Raw genomic sequence first — 12,250 nt, forward strand, 5'->3', positions numbered from 1 at the left:
GCCATTTAGTCTGCTATGGCAAAAATTGACTAAAGGCTACACAACAACAACTAAACTTAAGAAGAAAATGAGGAGCTTGAACACACACACACACACACAAACACAAAAAACACGTACACACAGAAACACATACACACAAATACACAAACATATATACAATGTAGGAGTCTCTTTGGTTGAAGAATACATAGGAGACACTTTGGCCAGAAATGTTTATTCCATTAATTGCTGCATGAATGGTGATATTATTAAAGGAACTGATCAACAGTAAGACACAAACATCACTATGAATGAGATTAATGTTCTTTCCATTAGGATGAGACATTTTGGCTCAGCCATTTTGGTGGTGCTTATTTGGCATCACTTATTCAACACTGACTTATTTGAAATCAGATGTTTTAATGTTTCTCTCTCTTTATCTCTCTCTCTCTCTCTCTCTCTCTCTCTCTCTCTCTCTCTCTCTCTCTCTCTCTCACACACACACACACACACACACACACACACACACTATCTCTGCCACTCTCTCTCTCTCTGTTAATGTCAGTGAGCATATTTCTTTTCATGTGTATCAGGAGAGGGAAAGAGTTTATGTCAGTCATATTCAATCAATTGAAATGATTTTCTCTCTCTCTCTCTCTCTCTCTCTCTCACTTTGTATGTGTGTATTTCTGCATTGTATATGTATGAGCATGTTTGCCTCCAATACTAAAAAGTACTGTTACCAAAACAGGCTGAATGTCCAGTCAGCCGTGCCAAAACATCAGCATCCAAACAGCTGTGCCCGACCATCTCATCTGATTCATTTAATATAAATGGCTATAAAAAAAAAAACCAATATCCTAATTCTGTGTTTAAACAAGCATACATTTGTATGATGCCATTTATAAAGAAGGAGACTGAATGAATGTCAGAAGGAACTGAGTACCATATTGACCTGAGAATGAAATACTGTAAGAGCACAACAGAATTTCAAATAAGGTGAATAAATATAAGGGGTGACAAGGAGATCTTTTTTGATCTTTTGTTTTTATTCCGCAGTCATTTGTATAGAAGGAGATATAAATATATATACTACTTCATATGATATTTCATAAATTTCTAATAAATAAGAAAATCTAAGTCTTGTAAGTGGATTTGGCTGAGGGAAATATAAAGCCCATCACACACACACATATATGTGTATATATATATAGGTTTCAAATTATGGCACAAGGATAGCAAATTCAGGGAGGGGGTAAGTCGAGTATATCAAACCCAGTGTTCAACTGGTAAACCCCGAAAGGATGAAAGGTAAAATCAACCTCGGTGGAATTTGAACTAAGAAGATAAAGACAGACAAAATGCTGCTAAGCATTTTGCCTGGTGTGCTAACGATACTGCTAGCTCACCACCTTACACACACACACACACACAAATATATATATATATATATAGATATAGATAGGTGTGTGTGTGTGTGTGTGTGTGTGTGTGTGTGTGTGTGTGTGTGTGTGTGTGTGCATGCACATGCATGCACAACAACAAAACCTCCTTAAACTGGAAAACCTTAAATAAATGTTGCTCCAGTCAGAATTAAAATTGCAAAGGAGAACAATTGCACAGTATCAATGTATGGTATAATATAAGCCAAGAAACCAGAAACCCTTTAACAAGTTCAACATTAAAAGGATGAAGGACAACTTGTAACAACAAGAACACAAAATATAAATCATACTATTATACTATCATCAGCTGCCAAACATATCATCGTCATTGTTTTAACACCTATATTCACACGGATTGGACAGGATTTATTGATGCAAATTTTCTATGTTAGGTTGCCCTGGGGTAATATTTCCATAGAAATAACTGACACTGTTTGCATAATAGTTACAATCATTTACAACTTATCACAAAATGTCAAGACAAGGAGGCACAAACATGCCTACACTCATGCATACATATATACATGCATATATATATGACAACAGGTTTTTTTTCAGTTTCCATCTACCAAATCCACTTACAAGGCTTTGTTTGGCCTAGGGCTATTGGAGAAGACACTTGCCCAAAGTGCCATGTAGTGGGACTGAACGCAAAACACGTGGTTGTGAAGTCAACTTCTCAACCACACAACACTTCTGCACCACTTGGAGCTATGGCTGCTCCTATTATCTATTTGTATCTGTGTCACCTTGTCTTGACATCACACAATAAATATAAATGAGCAGGAAAGTCATCCAGCTGTAGGAAATCAGCTTCAACAAATCCCATCTGACCTTGCAAGAACAGAAAAAGGATTGTTATGATGATGATGATGATGATGATTATTATTATAATGATGAAATAGGTACAAGCATGGCTGTGTAGATGCAGGGATGATGTATGGTCAAAACATTCACTCCACAATAGTACGATTCCAGGTTCAGTCCCACTGTGTGTTATCTAAGGCACTTGTCTTTTCCACTATAGTCCTGGGCCAAATGGAACTTCTGCATTGCGATGGCGTTAAAAACACAGTGGTAACGAAACAACTGTAACTGGTCGTTAAAGATATGCTAAACTGTCTCGTCTTATTTTTGTGTGTGTGTGTGTGTGTGTGTTGTGCGTGTGAGCACACATGCATTTATACATAAATTCACGCACATGCACATATACATTTGTATATTGTACATACATACATATAAAAATATATGCACACATATATAAATTAAATCTGGAACAAAGAACATTGCAAAAGTGCGAGAAACAAAAGCTAATGCAATGAAGAACAACACTTAAGATGTGAATGTACTCAACATACAAAAATGAATAAATAAATAGGATGAAATTGTCAGCATTCTTGAAGAATTCTTGTCATTACATGAAAGAACTACTGGACCAAACAGTCAGCCATAGAACAATGCATTCGTTTGGGAGAAAGAGTCATAGCAACATCAAGGCAAAGAAAAATGTGTGGTCGTCTGGTCTATCAAGGAATTCAATTGTGTTCAGAAAACTAAGAGATAAAAGAAGAGGTGTGGGGGATAAAAGGGAGATTGGATTAATGATGTTGAGAGGGGGACTGTGATGAGGACTCTGGAATGTATGAAGGGAACCCAAAGACTAGGTGGGGGTAGGGTGAAAAAGTGCTATGGGAATAATTTGAACTATTTCCTTTACCCATCCATATATGAATATATTTATTACATGCACACACATATACAAGCAGATATAAATACACATACACAAATATATATACACACATACACACAAGCAAGAATAGACAGATATGCACACACAAACTCATATATACAGACACATATACACAGATATATGTACACATTCATACTCACACATGTGCACAAACATAATATGCACACATACGTACTCATATCTACACGCGCGTGCGACATTATAAGCGCGCATAAATCTTTGGAATTGACATATATTCAGTTGAAATTATATTGTTAACTGTGCAAGAAACAAAAAACACTGCACACACACACACACACAGATATAGAGAGTGTGTATGTATTTATACATAAAAGTATGTATGTATGTGTGAGATGGGTGTTGCAGCACGAGGATAACTAGAACACAAAACATGAGTGTAAACTTATTTATATATAAGTACCTTGCTTACCAACCACATGGTTCCGGGTTCAGACCCACTGCATGGCACCTTGGGCAAGTGTCTTCTACTATAGCCTCGGGCCGACCAAAGCCTTGTGAGTGGATTTGGTAGACAGAAACTGAAAGAAGCCCGTCGTATATATGTATATATGTATATATATATATATATATATATATATATATATATATATATATATGTATGTGTGTGTTTGTGTGTCTGTGTATGTCCCCCCCACCATCGCTAGACAACCGATGCTGGTGTGTTTGCATCCCCGTAACTTAGCGGTTCGGCAAAAAGAGACGGATAGAATAAGTACTAGGCTTACAAAGAATAAGTCGCGGGGTCGATTTTCTCGACTAAAGGCAGTGCTCCAGCATGGCCCCAGTCAAATGACTGAAACAAGTAAAAGAGTATATATATGCATGTGTGGATATATATGCATGCGTATATATATATGCATGCACATATATTCATGTATATATATATGCATCATCATCATCATCATCATCATCGTTTAACGTCCGCTTTCCAAGCTAGCATGGGTTGGACGATTGGACTGAGGACTGGTGAAACCGGATGGCAACACCAGGCTCCAATCTAAATTTGGCAGAGTTTCTACAGCTGGATGCCCTTCCTAACGCCAACCACTCATATACATATATATATATATATATATATATATATATATATATACATACATGTATGTGTATATATATGTATGCATGTATATATATATATGATATATAATAATAATATTAGGGAATAAATTCAAAAACCTACAGGGAAAAATTCAATTTTCCCAATATAAAATATATGTATATAATTTAAAGAAAAACTACTATTAAATAATTCAACAAAGAAGAATTCAACTCATACCCTCCAGAAAACAAATGTAGCACAAAACCTTATTCAAAAAATGAATAAAATACAAAAAGAATAACTCGTATGTGGTATAAAATGACTACACACGTTTTGTGGCTATATTTTCAAATTCTATTAATAATCAAATCGATCTACGGTTAAATCTATTCAAAAATATAGTCACTCGTCACGTCTAAAATAAAAATAATAATGAAAAAATCAATGTACGTATTGTAACTTATACTAAATATCTAAAAAAAATACTTGTTTTAACAATAAATAAATAAATAATCGAAAAACATGTAATATCCTTTATAATTTTGTGCTAATTTATACACATTCTACTACTACAAATCATAACTAGAACAATTAGTAATATAAACTAGAGTTCATATAAATATACAACAACTAAACTTATTATATAAATAATTTAACTTATGTCTGCATTTAATTTTTCGTTTATCTAGGGAATTAATCAATTTTTCATTATCAGTTAATATCTCCTTACATATATATATATATATATATATATATATATATATATATATATATATAAAGTAGACTTACTTGCAAAAAAGGACGTGTGCGTTCAATAATGTAATAATACAAAGAATATATATATATGTATATAAACGTCAGGTTAGAATAGAGACAGCTGATGAAGGAATATTCCAAGTGGCTTTCCATTTTCCTATGTGTTCGTTCCGTTGTCTGTAGTTCATTGTTCTAATGTCCTGTACCCTGATATGCATATATATACACATGTAGATGTAAGTATGTACATATATGTGTGTATACATGTATATATATTCTTTGTATTATATATATATATATATATATATATCTATATATATATATATATATATATATGATACATATTATATATATATATATATATATATATATATATAATGATACATACTATATATATATATATAATGATACATACTATATATATATATTACATATATATATATATATATATATATATATATATATATATATATATATGATACATATTATATATATATATATATATATATATATATATAATGATACATACTATATATATATATATATAATGATACATACTATATATATATATATAATGATACATACTATATATATATATTACATATATATATATAATGATACATACTATATATATATATTACATATATATATATATATATATATATATATATATTACATATATATATATAATGATACATACTATATATATATATTACATATATATATATATATATATATATATATATATATATATATATATATATTACATATATATATTACATATATATATATTATTTTTTTTATTTGTGGGATTCAGCCAAGTGGCTGCAGTCATGCTGGTGCACCACCGTGATTTTCCGTCTTTATGCTGTGCTCTCTTCACGTTCCTTGCATGGCTCTTCTCCCCCACCTGATATGGTCCAATCAAGAGTTTTGATGGCACATCTGGTGTATAAGAGAATTTGACATCGCTGCCCTAAACTGTGTCTCATTACGAGCCATTGGTTCGTCTGGTATCGTGGAGAGGAAAGCATCAAGTTTTGTCTTGAAGACCTCCACATCCATGTCTTGCATATCTCTCAAATGTTTTGGCAGGGCATTGAAGAGCTGAGGTCCTCTGAAACCGAGGCTGCTGCAGTATCTCGTTCTTATGAGAGATGCAGTGGACGGCACCTTTGGCACCATGCAGTGGCGACCCGTGCGGGCATTCCTGTAGTACTTGATGCCAAAGTTTGGCACCAGTCCTTCCAGTATTTTCCATATGTATATTATTACATATCTCTCCCGCCTGTGCTCCAGGGAGTAGAGACCTAGTGCCTTCAGTCGCTCCCTGTAGTTCTGTGGCGATCTTTTTTGTATAGTGCCGCTGAATTGCCTCGAGTTCTGCTGTCCGCTTAACACATATATATATTACATATATATATTACATATATATATATATATTACATATATATATATATATTACATATATATATATATATTACATATATATATGTTACATATATATATATTACATATATATATATTACATATATATATTACATATATATATTACATATATATATATTACATATATATATATTACATAAGTAGGAAGGTAGATAAAACACAAACCCCTTCAGGTAGATGGCCCTGCTCAGTATGTAGAAAAGGAGTAGGTAGTAACTCTATAAGATGTACCCGGTGCAAGCTATGGACACATAAGAGGTGCAGCAACATCAAAGGCAGGTTAACTAGCAAGTTAGTTTTTGTTTGTGGCAGATGTTCAGGTGCAATAAAGACTGTAAACAAACAGGAAACAACTTCTATCTCATTCCAGGGTGAAAAACTAGAGGTAGTCGATAGCTTCCGCTATCTGGGCGACCAAGTTAGTAGTGGGGGAGGGTGCGCTGAAAGTGTAGCTGCTAGAATAAGAATAGCCTGGGCAAAGTTTAGAGAGCTCTTACCCCTGCTGGCGACAAAGGGACTCTCACTCAGAGTAAAAGGCAGACTGTATGACGCATGCGTACGAACAGCCATGCTACATGGCAGTGAAACATGGGCTGTAACTGCTGAGGACATACGTAAGCTCGCAAGGAATGAAGCCAGTATGCTCCGTTGGATGTGTAATGTCAATGTGAATACCCATCAGAGTGTAAGTATCTTGAGAGAAAAGGTGAACATTAGAAGCATCAGTTGTGGTGTGCAAGAGAGACGATTGCGCTGGTATGGACATGTGGTGAGAATGGAGGAGGATAGCTGCGTGAAAAAGTGCCACACCCTAACAGTTGAGGGAACTCGTGGAAGAGGTAGGCCCAGGAAGACCTGGGCTGAGGTGGTGAGGCAAGACCTTCGTACATTGGGCCTCACCGAGGCGATGACTACTGACCGAGACCTTTGGAAATGTGCTGTGCGTGAGAAGACCCGGCAAGCCAAGTAAGATCGTTGCCAGTGCCCCTGGACTGGTTCTTGTGTGGGTGGCACATGAGATGCACCATTTTGAGCGTGGCCGTTGCCAGTACCGCCTGACTGGCTCCCGTAGGATTTTCGAGCGAGATCGTTGCCAGTGCCCCTGGACTGGCTTGTGCGGGTGGCACATAAAAGACACCATTTCGCGCGTGGCCGTTTTCGTGCGGGTGACACGTAAAAGCACCCACTACACTCTCTGAGTGGTTGGCGTTAGGAAGGGCATCCAGCTGTAGAAACTCTGCCAAATTAGACTGGAGCCTGGTGTTGCCATCCGGTTTCACCAGTCCTCAGTCAAATCGTCCAACCCATGCTAGCATGGAAAGCGGACGTTAAACGATGATGATGATATATATATAGATAGATATAGATATATATTATATATATATAATGCAAGAGAGTTAGGGGTTGAGGATTCAACCCACTAAGGGATAGTATCTATCCAATATACTGCTGGGAGGGTACCCAATTATTGTTACACTAGTGTTATACCAAGTGTAATAAGTGGGTGCAGGTAAAAGGCGGGTTATTTTACCCTAAATTTATATAGCAATTAGTAAATGGAAGAGAATATGCGGTATCCATCGACTTGCAGTGTATTCCGTTGAATTAATTAATTTTGTAACTAAAATGACAAAAACCACAATATACAAATGCTTATGACATACCATGTTATATTAACAATCAAGGTTACAAATAATATATATATATATATATATATATATATATACTCTTTTACACTTTTACTTGTTTCAGTCTTTTGACTGTGGCCATGCTGGAGCACCGCCTTTTAGTCGAGCAAATCGACCCCAGGACTTATTCTTTAGAAGCCTAGTACTTATTCTATCGATCTATTTTGCCGAACCGCTAAGTTACGGGGACATAAACACACCAGCATCGGTTGTCAAGCGATGTTGGGGGGACAAACACACACACACACATACATATATATATACGACGGGCTTCTTTCAGTTTCCGTCTACCAAATCCACTCACAAGACTTTGGTCGGCCCGAGGCTATAGTAGAAGACACTTGCCCAAGATGGTTGGTAAGCTAGCTACTTACCACACAGCCACGCCTATATATATATATATATATATATATATATATATATATATATATATATATATATATGCACACATATATATTTATATATCACAATATAACACATATATTTATCTCTGCATAGATACACCAAAAAATCAATATTGTATATAGTTTCGTTCTAAATTAAAATATGTAAAATCGCACATATTTGCATATATATATATATATATATATATATATATTATCCTCTACATTGGAGAAGTAAAAAAAACAGCATGATATACATACACGTACGTGTCTTTTAATTCATAGTCACACATACACTCACGCATATACTGACACACACATACGTACATATGCACCCATGTGTTATATATTTTGTGTACACACACACACACACACACACACACATATATATATATATAATATACATATGTATTTGTGTATATAAATGCGCGCGCGCACACTGCATGTCTTCGAAAATAATTCCTTGAATGGGTCTTTAAAGCCTATAATTTCTCAGAAGTCGAAACGATGTTTTTAACTCCATGCCATTCTCAAGGGCACTTTAATTTTGAAGCAAAATTATGAAGCTTTTAATTAAGATCTTGAGTAATTATTTTCATTCCAAAATTATCTGTTTTGGAGGGGTGATGATAGAAATTTTCAAAATGTGTACAAATATTTAAAATACACAGTGTGTGTGTGTGTGTGTGTGTCAACTATGCAAGGTTACATTTAGAAAGATCAGCTGCTACAAATTCAATTATAAATCATCTTTCAACATCTTCCATCATCAACAACAAAACTGAAAAACAGAGGGGAGCCCCAGCAAGGCCGCAGGTTAAAGAAGAAAATGATAGATAGATAGATAGATAGATACAGACAAAATAAATAGGTACACAGAGACATATAGACAGTATATTTACAAAAGCGTCAGATTTATGAGGGAAGGGGGAGAGGTGGAGGTGAGTGCTGCGAGATTTAAATATTCATGTTTCTGAAGGGCATTAGCTATGTTAGTGGAGATAGTACTGAATAATAATTGTAATCCAATTAAGACAGATATATATATACGCACATATAAGAAGTTTAGTCTCGCATTGCAGTAGCGTGTACAAGTTATACACACAGCTATATATAAATATGCAGGCTGATATGTTCAAAGTCGGAAAAAATATATACACAAATGTATTCATGCTGGCATGAAAAAACGGACGTAAAACGAATGCGCGCGCGCACGCAAGTGCATACTGACACATACATTTACATATATATATATATATGTGCACAAACATATATTTACCTACATATACCTATACAGACCTATATAATCACACACATATACATATATATATATATATATATATATATATATATATACACACACACACACATATATATATATATATATACATACACACGAACACACGATGTGTATTCATGTGAAGAATTCACATTAAAAACACAATAGAACCGGTAATATTGGGAAAGTAAAAGTACAAGAGACGCAAAGGGTTGTTATAAATATTTTAGTGTCATTACCTGAGTTTGGCATAAATTTATATTTCTGCCAAACTACAGTAAAGGACATTCAGGTGGATGGAATAAACAGAATCATTATTTGCTTATATCAGAAAAATTCTTGAATTTCTTGACTTGTATAATTTTATTCTTTTACCATTCGTTTTGATGAAATATTATATTTTGTTATATGTAGTATATATAATTAGGAGGGGGAAATCATTAAATGGATAATTATAGTTTCTTTTTAAGAAAAAAAAAAACGAAGATGTACATTATAAATATTTATAAACGTTAAATCCATAAAAATAATATTGATTCTGTCACCTTTTAAAGTACAAGCACACACAGGATACATGTATGTATTAATGCATGTAGATTTAAACGTGTACATGCATGTATATGCCAATGACATATATGACACACATATGCGTGTGTACTAATTCTTGCAAAAGTATGTATGAGTTACAGATAGATATAACACACTCATGTATTTGTATGTGTGTGCGTGCGTATATAGATATACTACGGGGTAATATATAAAAATTTATATAATTGAAGAGAGTTTTCTTTTTTTTTATTTATTTCTGTTAAAAGACAATATTATAGGCGGGAAAAAGATAAAATAAAATAATGAAGATTATACAGAAAGGTGAAATTTTCATCTTGTACAGCGAATGCTTATTGGCGTGAATGACGAAAACCTTGATAAAGAGAATGGGACGCAAGAAGTAAAAATAAGACAGTCAATATAAGTTTTATCTTACCTGTGTACGTTGGCGAGAAGTACGATTGTTCCAGAGTCCACCCAGTCCACCTCCTCCTGCCCAGCCACCGTCAGTCGGGGTACATGGCTCACTCCGCTGAGAATGGACCTGAAGTGAAGCTCTACGGCGATCGGAGGGCATGTTCGGCGGCGTATCCAGGGCGGCTGGTACCGGTAATAATGATGGTAACAAAAAAAGCTAGTCTAAACGACAACCACCACTACTACGATCACGATGACAACAAAACTAATTTTCTTAGAACTAATCACAAGTTGCTGTCAAGAGGAAGATCCGGTCCCGGTGCAAAACTAACAGACGGATCTTTTAAATTGGTTCCCTCTAACATAGATTACAATGTGTGTATGTTATGTATATGGGTGCGAGTGCATATATTTATATGTATGTATGTTATAAAAGAGTTTATTTTTGGTGTCGTCCTCTTTTGCTGGAGGTTAACAGAATAATATAAAAATTCGACTTTCTCTTTGAACGGAGGCCACCCCGGACTAAAAAATAGAAATTTTGTTACACACCCAAAATATGACAACTACGGGTTGTTGACTTGTCTTTTGGATCTAGTTAATTAAATTTTACTTCACTTTCGCCTTCTTTTTCTCTCCCTCTCTCTCTCTCTATATATATATATATATATATATATATATATATATCTCAATTTTTATCTTTTATCTCATCTTTTTCAGTTTTTTTTCTCTCTCTCTCATTCATTTCATCTTTCCCTCTCTATTGGCATGTGCGTGAAGCTCTAAATTTTTCTTTTTTTCTTTCTTTTCATTTTAAAATTATAAATCTATAAATGTATATTTTTTCATTCTTACAGCCTTATTTTCTTATTATGTTTATCTATACCATTCTTCAGTATGTGTGTGTGGTTGTAATTTTATTCCGCTTATGCACCTCTATACATATAAAAATATGTCAGTGTCCGTTTGTATACACTTTACTTGCTGTTTATATCAATGTCCCGGTGTGTGCCTTGAATTATAAATTTCTCTATTTATTTACTGTGTTTGTACTGCAGTAGGAGGAATAAATAATACATTCCTTAAATTTTTACCAAACACATATCATGTGTTATTAGGCAATTTTGGATTTTCTATAATGCCAATGCAATAATGTATGTTTATCTAAGATGTGTGTGCACGTAAAATTTTTGTATATGATTATACATTCCAAAACATCTTATACACATACAGACGCGTGTGTCTGTGTCTATGTGTGGTGGGTACCTCCTTGGGAATTAACTAATAAACTGAACATTATCTTGTATTTAGTTTAATGATCTATATATTAACATAATCCTTTAGTCGTGAGTAATGACCACGACACGAAAAAATAGACAACAATATCAAAGAATACATTCTGCTAATTCCATCATTTTTTTTTTTTTTTAATGCATTCCATTATTGGTATATTCCACGACCTTCGTTGCCATCATATTTTTTCCTCTGAACGAGC

At 34.2% G+C, this 12,250-nt stretch overlaps 1 protein-coding gene across 5 annotated transcripts in view; it reads right to left on the bottom strand.

Annotated features, from left to right (window-relative positions):
- Nucleotides 1-11,366, bottom strand: part of LOC106873354 (E3 ubiquitin-protein ligase NEDD4-like) — a 352,751-nt gene extending 341,385 nt beyond the window's left edge. For 3 of the 5 annotated variants that reach the window (XM_089347032.1, XM_089347033.1, XM_089347029.1), the window contains exon 1: nucleotides 10,775-11,138. In XM_089347032.1, coding sequence (XP_089203158.1) covers nucleotides 10,775-10,915 — 141 coding nt within the window. In that variant the 5' untranslated portion in view covers nucleotides 10,916-11,138. Of the gene's footprint in view, nucleotides 1-10,774 lie in introns of all 5 variants that reach the window. The other 2 variants (XM_089347030.1, XM_089347034.1) reach the window with 2 other exon arrangements.
- Nucleotides 11,367-12,250: the final 884 nt, after the last annotated feature.

This window comes from Octopus bimaculoides, chromosome 2 (genome assembly GCF_046866305.1).
Source record: "Octopus bimaculoides isolate indiv1 chromosome 2, ASM4686630v1, whole genome shotgun sequence".
Taxonomy (NCBI): Eukaryota; Metazoa; Mollusca; class Cephalopoda; order Octopoda; family Octopodidae; genus Octopus; species Octopus bimaculoides.